This window comes from Scomber japonicus, chromosome 2, assembly GCF_027409825.1.
Source record: "Scomber japonicus isolate fScoJap1 chromosome 2, fScoJap1.pri, whole genome shotgun sequence".
Classification (NCBI taxonomy): domain Eukaryota; kingdom Metazoa; phylum Chordata; class Actinopteri; order Scombriformes; family Scombridae; genus Scomber; species Scomber japonicus.
In genome coordinates, this window is record NC_070579.1 from 4,112,504 (window position 1) to 4,125,477 (window position 12,974).

General features: G+C 37.7%; 1 protein-coding gene across 1 annotated transcript; it reads left to right on the forward strand.

Moving 5' to 3' along the window:
• On the forward strand, positions 1-11,542 carry LOC128379490 (E3 ubiquitin-protein ligase TRIM39-like). The gene is made up of 5 exons (XM_053339130.1): positions 1-1,621; positions 9,954-10,292; positions 10,399-10,491; positions 10,641-10,739; positions 11,451-11,542. Exons 1-5 carry the CDS (start codon positions 1-3, stop codon positions 11,540-11,542), a joined length of 2,244 nt encoding a protein of 747 aa, XP_053195105.1.
• The last annotated feature ends 1,432 nt before the right edge of the window (positions 11,543-12,974 follow it).

A 12,974-nucleotide genomic window follows, 5' to 3' on the forward strand; every position in this document is an offset into this window, starting at 1 on the left:
ATGTCTGCTGCCAGCTGTCTGAGATCTGAAGATCAGTTTCTGTGCTCCATCTGTCTGGATGTGTTCACTGATCCAGTCACCACACCATGTGGACACAACTTCTGCAAAAACTGCATCAATGAACACTGGAACAGTAATGTCCTGTACCTGTGTCCACTGTGTAAAAAGACTTTCTACACAAAACCTGAGCTTCACATCAACACATTGCTCTCTGAGATGGTTTCTCAGTTCAAACAGGAAGCTCAACAGAAAGCCAGCAGCAGCAGCTCAGAGCAACAAGCTGCCAAACCAGGAGAAGTTCCCTGTGAAGTCTGTACTGGAACCAAACTGAAGGCCCTGAAGTCATGTATGGTGTGTCTGACCTCCTTCTGTGAGACTCACCTGGAGCCTCATCTGACAGCTACACGTCTGAAAAGACATCAGCTGATCGACCCTGTGGAGAACCTGGAAGACAGGATGTGTATGAAGCACGATAAACCTCTGGAGCTGTTCTGTAAGACCGACCAGACATGTGTCTGCATGCTCTGCTCTGTTTTAGACCACAAGACACATGAGTTTGTTCCTCTGAAAGAAGAATATGAAGGAAAGAAGGCAGAGCTGGGGAAGACAGAGGCTGAAATTCAGGAGATGATCCAGAAGAGACGACTGAAGATTCAAGAGATCAAACACTCAGTTGACCTCAGTAAGGAAGCTGCAGACAGAGAGAAAGCAGAAGGTGTTCAGGTCTTCACCGCTCTGAAGGAGTCTGTTGAGAGAAGCCTGAATGAGCTCATTGAGACGATTGAAGAGAAGCAAAGAACAACAGAGAAACAGGCTGAAGACTTCATCAAAGAGCTGGAACAGGAAATCTCTGAGCTGAAGAAGAGACGCTCTGAGGTGGAGAAGCTCTCACACTCTGAAGACCACCTCCACCTCCTCCAAAACTTCCTGTCCCTGAACGCTGCTCCACCCACCAAAGACTGGACAGAGGTCAGCGTCCGTCCATCATATGAGGGGACTGTGGTGAAAGCTGTGGCTCAGCTGGAGGAGACGCTCAGTGAACAGATGAAGAAGCATTTTGAACTGAGGAGGGTCCAGCAGTATGCAGTGGATGTGACTCTTGATCCTGATACAGCACATAGCTCGCTGATCTTGTCTGATGATGGGAAACAAGTTTACTGTGGTGATGTGACGAAGAATCTCCCAGACAACCCAGAGAGATTTACACGTTATGTTAGTGTGTTAGGAAAGCAGAGTTTGTCTTCAGGCAGATTTTACTTTGAGGTTCAAGTTAAAGAGAAGACTGAGTGGGATTTAGGAGTGGCCAGAGAGTCGATCAACAGGAAAAAATACACCCCACTGATCCCTCAGTATGGTTTCTGGACTATAATTTTGAGAAATAGAAATGAGTACAAAGCTGATTATAACCCTCCAGTCTATCTCTCTCTGAAGTCTCGTCCTCAGAAGGTGGGGGTGTTTGTGGATTATGAGGAGGGTCTGGTCTCCTTTTATGACGTAGATGCTGCAGCTCTTATCTACTCCTTTACTGGCTGCTCCTTCACTGAGAAACTCTACCCATACTTCTGTCCCTGTTTTATTGCTGGTGGTAAAAACTCCGCCCCTCTGATCATCTGTCCTGTCAATCAAACTGTCTGACTGTGAATGATATATATGTAAATGTTAGAATTAAATGAATGAATTGTTTTTCTTGTGTGTGTGTGTTCGTGTTATCTCTTGAACTGTTTCAACACTATAAAGCACTTTTTTCCTGCTGTATGAAACCAAATATGATGCGTAAATAAATTATTATTTAATCTAAAACTGATCTGTGGTTTAATTTTGTCCCTCGTTACTCATGATAACTGACAGTAACAGCAGGTTGGATCCACATTACAGGTCTGTTACAGAAAACCTTTAGTAAAACTCTGGTGTCAGAAATATGTGGTGGTAGTAATCTGTATTAAGAATAATGACTTATGAATATGTTTTATTCCCCATTTTTTCATCTTGTACACAAACAGAATGAGTCTCTAACATGTTTTTAAGTCCCTGTTGTCTTCCTGTCAACTGTGCAACTTTTGTCCTCCCTGATCAAAACTGATCTAGTCTGTTTTGACTGTTTATAAAGTGTAAGATATAAATGATCACCCAATTCTGTCTCAGACCCTTTTAGCCAACTTTATTCCAACTGTTACCACAGGTTTTACACATATTTTTGGAGGCTATGGTCAACAGGCCTAATTTAAATTAAACTTTCTCATTTTTGATTCACAACTGGCTGAAATTTGACGGGTTAAGGCGCTTTTTAAACTCTGTGACTACAATATTGATGACAGTTCATAGCTGGTCAAATTGTGTCAAACTGCTTTAATAAACATTTTTGGTCACAATCTTGCTGTATGATATCATATTAACTGAACCTCTGTGGTTTGGAGTTTAGCTTCACTGCTATTTCCTGATCTTTCACCATTTCCTGTGCTGCAGCTACCCCACCACCTCCCTCGCCCCCCTTCCTGCGTCAGTGAAATAATATGGGGTGTGCAATTCTTATATTTCAGTTACAGTTTTATAGCTGATATATTTTGAATATTTAGCTCACATTTCTCACATTGAGCTCACTCGGCTTTCTTTTAAATTTGTTTAAAATAACATGTTATATATAAATATTAAAAATGTGTATACCTAAGAAAATAAATCTAAATATTAAATCTAAATCTAAATTATAGAATTTCTCAGTTTTCTTTGAATCATTCAGTATTTAACATGTTAGACTACCAGTGACTTTTTCTAGGGTTGTAACAAAACTACATATTTGTGTACTTATTTTACTAGTTTCCTTTGCAGCTTTACAAAATGAAACACCTCCACAAACATAAGTAAATAAGTTTTTCCCCTGATGTTATAAATCTGATTGTGGTTTCTGATGTGCTCTGTGTTACAGTGGTACAGGGTCGGAATGGCTGGGGAGTGACTTACACTTCTACTCACATCTGTGCCTTAAAAGGGTCAACAGTGGACATACACTGCACCTACAGATACCCATCCAGGATAAATAATGTTGATACTGCAGTTGATGAAACATTCTGGTTTAAAGGGAGTAATAAAGCACCTGTGGATCTGAGAACACACCCAAGGTATGGAGGTAGTGTGCAGTATCACTGTGATAAGAACGACTGCACTCTGAGAATCACAGACCTGAGAGAGAGAGACTCAGCTGAGTACAAGTTCATGTTCACAACCAGACCAGAATGGACATATAAATATGGTTCACCTGGAGTCACTTTGACTGTAACAGGTAACATTTCAATTGTAAGATTTTATGTAGTTTCAAATGGGTCATATCATGGAAATATATTTATGAATGTTTGTGTGTTGATGAACATAAATTACAATTCTGTTCTTCACATATACAGCTCTCCAGGTGTAGGGGACCAAAGGACCAACCAACGTCATCCCATACGATGGTCTTGTGAATCAGATTATAGTGGTAGACCTGAAGTGTCACAGCAGATGTCTCCCTGATCGTTCTCCCTTCATCTGGTATGCGAATGGAGATAAAATTGGGGATATAACATCTTCAACATCGGATAGCTTTTCCTGTGCAATAAAAGGATTTCAGCTTTATGCTGCTCCTGTATTCTGTGAGTATAAATCATAATTTCCCAATAACATAACCACATCTAGTTTAGTCTTTACACTATCGTACAATACAGGAGCAACATGTAATCCAGGCATTGCATAGAAGTTGATCAAATCTTTGATCTATCAAGATGCTGATTGATTAGAGACTAAAACTGATCAATTTTAAAAGAAAAGATTCAGACAATTATAGTAACAAATGTGTATATACATTTAAACTCTGCAGTTTTACTCTGTCTCTGCATATTTCAAAGTCCTCATTTTTGCTTTTCAGTATACTAAATATCTGGTTTGTAAATTTGCTGGCTAGTGTTTGAAAAGTTCACAAGTTCTATCACGGTTTCATTAAAATATTTAAATGTACTTGAGTCAGTCACCCCCAAATTATTCATTGTGGAGTTTGCACGACACAGGGTTTTTTTTTTCAATCCATCATATCAAAACATTTCTTGCCTTGGGTGAACTGAACAACTTATTATGTGAATGATATATATGTAAATGTTAGAATTAGATGAATGTGAATTATTTTTCTTGTGTGTGTGTGTTCGTGTTATCTCTTGAACTGTTTCAACACTATAAAGCACTTTTTTCCTGCTGTATGAAACCAAATATGATGCGTAAATAAATTATTATTTAATCTAAAACTGATCTGTGGTTTATTTTGTCCCTTGTTGGTCATGATCACTGACAGTAACAGCGGGTTAAATCCACATTACAGGTCTGTTACAGAGAACCTTTAGTAAAACTCTGGTGTCAGAAATATGTGGTGGTAGTAGTCTGTAGTAAGAATAATGACTTATGAATATGTTTAACAGGACAGGTGACTAATTTTCAAATGAAAGTCCTGTTGGTGGGCACTAAATCGCCTCCATGTAATAAGCAGTTTTAGGTAGCTGTACTTTGGCACCACCTTCAGGCTAACGTACAGAAATACACAATACTGAAGTCCTGCATCAAGAACTTAAACTTAAGAATACTACTACCTAAGAAAAATGGACATACATTAGAACAGCACTGAGTAATGGTGACAATGGTTATTTTTGGCCCAAATATATACTCTTGTATAATTTAAACTGAAGTTGATTTAATTAAGTTAATATTTATTGTAGTTATTCCTTTCAAATATGGATCTGAGTGTCACAGCTGTCTCATAAATAAAGTAAAATAGCCCAACACTTAGTAAAACAAAATAAATCTATCAATGGAAGGACTTTAAAAACACTCTTATCAAGTATCTGATGTGTGTAAAAATCCACTTTGGAGGTTTTATTATAACACTGAATCAACATATATTTATATAATGAGGCTTTTTTTGAGGGATAAAACGGAAAATTATTATAATGTCAAAGGGAAAATAAACCTCTATAAACATGTGAATGAAAATGAAAACACAAAATACAAAATGAACGTTTGTCTAAAGTATAAATAATGAAGTAAGGAGCCTGTAGATACAACTCAGATTATTTTAGATGAAACTGCAGGCTTCATAATAGAGCATTTAAACATTTTAATATCTTTTAAAAGTAATTGTGTTTTAACATATGACTTCCATCCACTTGCAATACCTTCTCGGCTCACCAGGGGGCCGCGGCCCACAGGTTGGGAATGACTGATCTAGCACTAATATGAGTCACGTCACTGGTGGCGTTTCGCGCCAAATCCAGTTGATGAAGGAAGTAGGAGGGAGGAGTCTAGAGATTTGGCGCGATTTGTGCAGCATGGAGGCAGCAGGACAGCACGGTGCTGCAGACTCAGAGACGGGGTTTCCTGTTTCTAACGAGGTAAGATGAACAGTTTGAGTCGTGTTGGTCTGGATTGTAACAGCAGCAGCAGCTTGTGATGGAGCTGAGCTTGTCTGTATGTCTGCATCATTGTTTTATGTCATGAGAGCTGATACACCTCATATCTGCAGGGTCAATGTGCAGCAGTGTAACTTCATTACAGATATTTGAAACATTTGCAAATATATCCAGGACTGTAGTCTACTCAAGTACATGTTAGAGGTACTAGTGCTTTACTGTAGTATTTCCATGTGATGCTACTTTCTACATCTCAGAGGGAAATATTGTACTTTCTACTCCACTACATTTATTGAACAGCTTTAGTTACTTTTCAGATGCAGATTTGACACAATGGATAATATAACAAGCTTTTAAAATACAACACATTGTTAAAGATGAAACCAGTCAGCAGTGTGTAGTCGGCTCACATTTCAGATGTCTGAGTTGTTAACAGCTCCACCAAATACTGATTCTTCCCTCTAAACTTCTCACATGCTTTCATTTCAATAAATGTTCAAATGATCCAATATTTCTGCAAAAATCAAAGATTAGAGAAAAAGTCCAAAAACTGAAAACACATTTGTGTATCAGAACTTTATTTTTTCTTCTTTCCCATAAATCATCTCAGCAGCCCTCATATTTATCTGCTGACCCTTTGGAGGGGCCCCACCCCTAGGTTGGGAACCACTGGACTAAACTAGCTAACTGTATATAAAGTAGTATAAACTAGCTAACTGTATATAAAGTAGTATGAACTAGCTAACTGTATATAAAGTAGTGTAAACTAGCTAACTGTATATAAAGTAGTGTAAACTAGCTAACTGTATATAAAGTAATGTAAACTAGCTAACTGTATATAAAGTAGTGTAAACTAGCTAACTGTATATAAAGTAGTGTAAACTAGCTAACTGTATATAAAGTAGTGTAAACTAGCTAACTGTATATAAAGTAGTATAAACTAGCTAACTGTATATAAAGTAGTATAAACTAGCTAACTGTATATAAAGTAGTATAAACTAGCTAACTGTATATAAAGTAGTATAAACTAGCTAACTATATAAAGTAGTATAAACTAGCTAACTGTATATAAAGTAGTGTAAACTAGCTAACTGTACTTTTACTGTAATACTGCATACTACATCACTCATAATACTGCAGTACTTTTACTTCAGTAGGATTGTTCATGCAGGACTTTTAATAGTAATGGAGTATTTTGACATTGTTGTGTTGGTACATTTACTGAAGAATCTGAATACTTCTTCCACCACTGACTAAAACCTACTTACATTTTCATTCTTACTTTTAATATTGACTTTAGTTTTATCTTTAGTTGTATATTGTTGGTCATCTTTATGATTCATAATGAGGTTGTAATCATAGAAACTATCATCTGGGGAATCCTTGTTGACGTTTTGCTCAGTTTTCATTCATTTTATGTCTTTTGACATGTAGGTACAACATGTTTTAACTGGTACTTCTACTTAAGTAAAGGATCCTCTGGCTGCTGTTTAGACTCTTGTGAAAGTTAAACTGTTTTTATTGTTTTCCACCTTTTTTTATTAGATGACTTAGAGCATCAGTTCAGAAGTTGACAGTAACTTGAATAACTAAATATTTCTAGTTTCTATTAAACATCAAATTATGTGAGTACACCGTAAGGTAACTTTACTACATGTGGTATTGTTTGGTAAACAGCGGTGACATCATGGTTCAATGTGAGTCAGAGTGATACACAGAGCAGGGACGAGGTTGTTGTTGTTTGGCGTGTGGTCTTCCAGGATGTCAATGTGGAAATAGAGCCACATGTACACGGCTCTATTTAAATGGACTGAATTGACATTTTGTAAGTGATAACTCGTAATTCACTGAATGCATCAATCGTCAGAAGCATCATAATGTCCGTGTTATTTTTCAGTACCTTGAAGTAGCATCGTAGTTCCATCAGCATCTGTCTCTAGTGTGTAGATTATAGACTGTCAGATAAACCCAGTAGAAGTAATTCATGGTGATTTACACTGAACTTGTGGGATTCAGGTAAATAAAAAAGAATGAAGGATAAACACATTTTCTTTTCTTATATCAAATACAGATATCATTTTAAAATAAAGTGCAATACAGAAAGCTTTTTACTTTTAAACTTAAACCATAAACTTAATTTCACCTATAACTTTATAACGCATATTAACCATTCTCTTCTTGTGTATCTCACTGACAGTCTCTCCATGTGTCTGAATGCACTGATTTGATTTTCTGATAAGCGTGTGTGTCACATCCTTTGCTGGTTTGTGTTATTGTCTGTTGCTGTTCTGTGTATTAGTCACAGATGTTACACAATATCGTTGAATTGAATTGTTCGGTAGACTGTGTGTCCTTCTCCGTGCTGCCATGCAAATGTAATGAGTCATGAGAAAAACATTCACTCCGTCGGCTGCGTGGACTGTATAAAATAAGTTCTAAGTTACTTCCGCGTCGCAACACCCCGTCTGGTCGTCTGTCATTCGTCAGAGAAACGTAAGGTGAGAAGATTGGCTATTCTTATTGGTCCGTCAGATATATGGGTTGGCTTATTGTGTTTTTCAAAGAACGCGCGAAATTTCAACGTGTAAAATATCCAACATCAGAGAGGCGACGGCCATTTAATATCGAGCCCCGGCGTATCGAAACCTGTTGGAAACATTACCGCAGCGGCATGTTGTTAAAGTTGAGCTGCTTGGATCTAATCATGAAGACGATGCTTTTAACACTGCTGGTGACTTTGTTTTGTGTTGAAGCTGTTTCTGGTAGGTTTGCATTAATGTTTGTTTGACTCTTTTTGATACCCAGCGGCAGCATAGACTCCATTTTGTCACTCCAATACAGTTTTGAGATAGCTGATCATTATGTGATGTTAGTGTTATACTGTATGTAAGAGAATATATAGTGTGTGTTTGCAACTGTCACGATGTAACGTGACGGTAGATGACGGAGCTGTTGGTGTGTTGATTTATTCGCTAATATACATGAGGACGCTTTTCTTTCCCTGGATGATCACTAAATTAACTTCCTAGCGTCAAATTATGAACTTTATTAACCACAGTCAGTGGGAATGTGGTCATGGTGTCTTGTTATTAATGTCAGACATTAACCCTTATGCCTCCTTAAGGACATTTTTGGCTTTTCAGTTTTTATTTTCTTGATCATTTGGGCTGTGTTCATGCTTATGGCATCAAATTATCCAAGTATATTCTTTTTAATTGTTCCTTACACCTCCTTAGGGACAAAAATGTCCCCATTGAAACCTATTAATACTATATTTTTTAACCGCCCCCCCCTCCCCCTACTAAAAAATGACTTTCATGCATTCCTGTGTTCTGGGCTGTCATTTTAGAGCCTGGGCTTTTTTTTTTGTTCTTCATCAGATAACATGATTTTACTGTATTATACCTATGGGAGAATTCCCCAGTCCTGCTCATCCTGTAATATGAAGCACAGCAGACCAGTGAAACATGACCGGGATGTGTTGGTATGGGTGTCAGATGGGTGTGTATGTGCAGATACAAATAGAGAATTTATATGGTCTTAGGCATAAGTCTAATGTAAGATTGTATGTACAGTAAACATATCTGTGTTTGATGTGTTATGTAGGGTTATATGTTTATAAGGACAGTAAACAGGAAGTGTAACTGAATTTGACACTTTTTTGTACTGGTACAGTCATAATGTGATGTAATAATGCCAGTTCCTTCAATTTGTACATTACAATAGTTTAAATGGAATAGTAATACATATCTATTTATGATTGGGGGGAAAGGTGGCAGTCTTAGACAGTGACTTTATTTTAGGACTGAGGGTAGAAAGTCTTCCTGAGCCTCTTGGTGCAGGCCTGGTGTATTTGGGCTTTGAGATATCCTGGTGGTGGTTGAGATCAGGGGGATTTACTGGGGTATCTACTAGCTACTGTCCTCTTTCAAATGAATGAGAGGGCTGCAGTTTTCCACACACATTATAAAGGATTCCTCTCACCTGATCACCACTGCTTTGACCCTCTGCCTTCAGGGAGGCAGTACAGGTCAATAAAAACACACACCAACAGACTCTTGAACAGTTTCTTTCCTAAAGCCATCCAGACTCAATAAACACACACTGTGACTCTTCAACCACTTTATATCTCATTATATACCTGTGCAATATTCACATACTCTTCCACTCAGAGCACTTTTTTATTTATTTATTTATATACCTGCCTTGTCTTAATTTTACCTGCCTTTGTTTTGTTGTATATTTTTATAAAGGGTTGTGACTGATTGTGTGTGTTGCTGAACGTATGCATGCAGTAGTATTATGTCAAATACCACTGTAATGGGCACTAGCAATTTCATTGTATTTTAAGTACAGTGACAATAAAGGCTTCTTAGCTTAGCTGTTTTTTTATTCCATATTATGATCTTTCCTCCAGAGCAGACAGAAGACTAGAGCAATGTAAACCTGGACTGTATAATGCAAACAAAGCTGGGAAAGAGTTAAAAGCTTTTATTTAGATGTAAAACAATCTAAATGTTTGTTTGTTTTTTCCAGGAGGATCTCATGCGGTTTGCTCGACTCAGCCAATAGTGATAGAGGAAGGTGAAGATGCTGTTCTTCAGTGTTGGCTGGACTCACCGATCGATGTGTCCACGTACACATGTGATTGGAAGAGACTTGACCTCACCGGGTTCATCTGCGTCTATCGAAATAAACAGGATCTCCATGATGAGCAGATGAAGAGATACAGAGGCAGGACGACTTTCATTCATGAAGACCTGATTAAAGGGAACCTGACTCTGAAGATCTCCTCAGTCCAGTTGAATGACAGCGGACAATATGAATGCTACATTCCTAAACTGGAGACCAGATGCGTCATGAACGTCAGTGTCGGTAAGAACCCTGAACCCCGATCATATTAGGGTTTTTTTTTCATTTACTTGTATAATGAAAAGTGGAATTAAAAAGTACTTCAACAGTTTTGTGTCATTTGAAACAGTACCAAAGGAGCAGCTGGACAGTATGAAGAGAGGTGAAGACAACATCACAACCAGACCTCCAGTGTATGATGAGACCAAGCCAGAAGATCATGGTAAAAGTCTTTGAGTTGATTCATAGAACTACAGATTGACTGACTGTGGGAGTAGTGTTGGTATCTATTGAATAGATATCATCAGAATGAATAATGATACTATGTTTGTGAAGGAAATGCATAAAAACACTTTCTGATGTTCCTTTTAGATGCTGCAGACACGAGGAATCACTATTGGATTGCTCTCTCCTTTGGTGTGTTCATTTCTGTGGTCTTCATTGGAGTGCTGGTGAAATCTGGAACAATCTGTAAGTTACAAAGTTTTACACCATTTTATTATCAATATTTAAAGTATTGAACTGTGATCAGTGTTGTGCTGCTGTTCGTCCTCCATCATCCAACATCTGATCTACTTATACTTTTTCTCACAAGAGACTACTGGATTTTCTTTTAAAAGTAATATAAAATAGAAGGTGCAGGAAAACCCATTAAGTTGAGGTGCGTCTGATTAGTGCCATGTAGCAAAACCATTGTGTTTTAACTTTGCACTGAGTGAAAAAACCCACTGTTGAACCCACAATGAATATCCAACCTGAAACTAACTTCACCACGGCTGTAGCGAGTGTGATTTGTTTCACAGTGATAGAAATAAGAGTAAAATATGAAACGGTAGATGTTTTTCTTGCGTCACGTGATATAATATCGTCATATCACAGTGTCACAGATAAGACATGTAGACTCCACATTTACTATGTTGGTGTATTTTAAGACTTTTATACTCTCTAACCCACTGAGGGGGTTCAATAGTGACTAAATTTGACTTTAAGGGAAATCGCATCAAGGTAATATGATTATGATGTAATTTCTATCCAATCAACTCTGAAAGCAGTCACACAATGCTGCACAGTTCATGGCTTTAACATCACTTCTGTTTGGATACAGTTTCCATATTGGTTGTGTACATATCATGTCAAATGGTATGAACTCTGTTTTATTAACTGGTTGTCATGTTCTCTCAGGCGGCAGGAGGCGGAGACCGATGAATGAAGCAGCAGAGGAGGGTAAAGACCTCGACACTGTGAAAAAAGACCTGGAAGATGTGTGGAGATGATCAGTGATTATCTCTTACACTGAGAGAGATGTAATTAATCACTTCACCTCAAAGAAGCACTTCCTCTTGTGGACCAGTGAAAGTATTAGATATATAACAACAATTGATTTATTTGAACAGATGCAGTAATTTTTAAATGGTAACAAATTCAGCATATCTTTTATATTTGAGAGCACTTTAAGTTTCACTCTGTACAGTCCAATGAGGTTTCTCAGGTTTTCTAACGCTGTGAACACACTGAAGAGCGGTGAAAGTGTCCTGCGGCAAACCTGGTGTGTCCAAAAAAAAAGTTTTGTGGTGATCTACGAAGAATAACTGTGAATGACAACAGGTGTAGACAGCAGTATTTAAATGAGGGTTTTATGTCTTAATGGAGAGTTTAGACGAGCAGAAATGTGATTCACATGGAATTAGAGGTTCTAGTGGAAGAGGTTAACAAACATATTGAGTTACAGTAGAAAATAAAGTCAATTCTGTTAGCCAAAAATATTCCGCTCCAAGAATATAAACGTAGGTGTATTCTGTCATTGTGCCACCGTCTCCTCTTCATAGTAACAGCTGATTAATAACTGTCATTCAAACCTTTTATTTATACACACAGTTACTATTAGGTTCAGGTTTGATAAATCACAATGTGTGTGCTAAATTAACATATTTGCATTTTCTCCTCCCCGTATTTTGCACATTGGGGTTAAAACGCCTCATATTACATATTTATTATGGCAAACGTATTAAATGGACAGTGCATATTATCTTGCACAGTTGAAAGACAAACCTCAGTGCACTGCGGTAGCAGATCAGCAGGTGATGTCAAGTTTGCACACTTTTTAACAAATCAGGCCTGTACTCGTCTTATGTGTCGACCTAGAGTTCAAAATAAACACTCAGAAGATAAATGTATTGACTGTTTTTGTTCAGTTATAGAGATGCAGAAAACAGCAGCTGTATGGACGGAGATCTCCACTCTGCTCGGTGTGGCCGCTGATTTTTGAACTTGGATGTTATATCATGTGGGTCAATATTTAGATCGTTTTTCTGCTTCAAGTTTATGTAGATGACATCATGATCACTCCCTAGTCTGTGATGCACACACAGACGAGCAGAGCATCGCCTTTTACTCCTCAAATACACCAACAGAAAGATCGACATGTCTCTCCATGGTGCCGCTTTTCACCACTCTTCAGTGTGTTTGTGGCGTTAAGATCAAATTAACATATTTATAGTTGGTCTCTGAAACAAATTGCCATTTGAAACCAAACTGGAAGTTTTGTGTTGTTTGTCTTTTTTATCTTTGTCTTTGTATTTCAACGTGTTCCATTCATTTTCTTCACTGTATGAAGAAGAAACGCACTTTTAAGCTGTTACCAATCATGAATTGCCTTTCCTCGCACAATCATCAGAATTAATAAATGAAATTGTTTATTCCAATATT

Coding starts and splice junctions, on each gene's coding strand:
- LOC128379490 (XM_053339130.1), top strand. CDS start 1: ATGTCTGCTGCCAGCTGTCTGAGATCTGAAGATCAGTTTCTGTGCTCC. Junction 10,293..10,398: donor CGTCATGAACGTCAGTGTCG/GTAAGAACCCTG, acceptor CATTTGAAACAG/TACCAAAGGAGCAGCTGGAC. Junction 10,740..11,450: donor GGTGAAATCTGGAACAATCT/GTAAGTTACAAA, acceptor ATGTTCTCTCAG/GCGGCAGGAGGCGGAGACCG.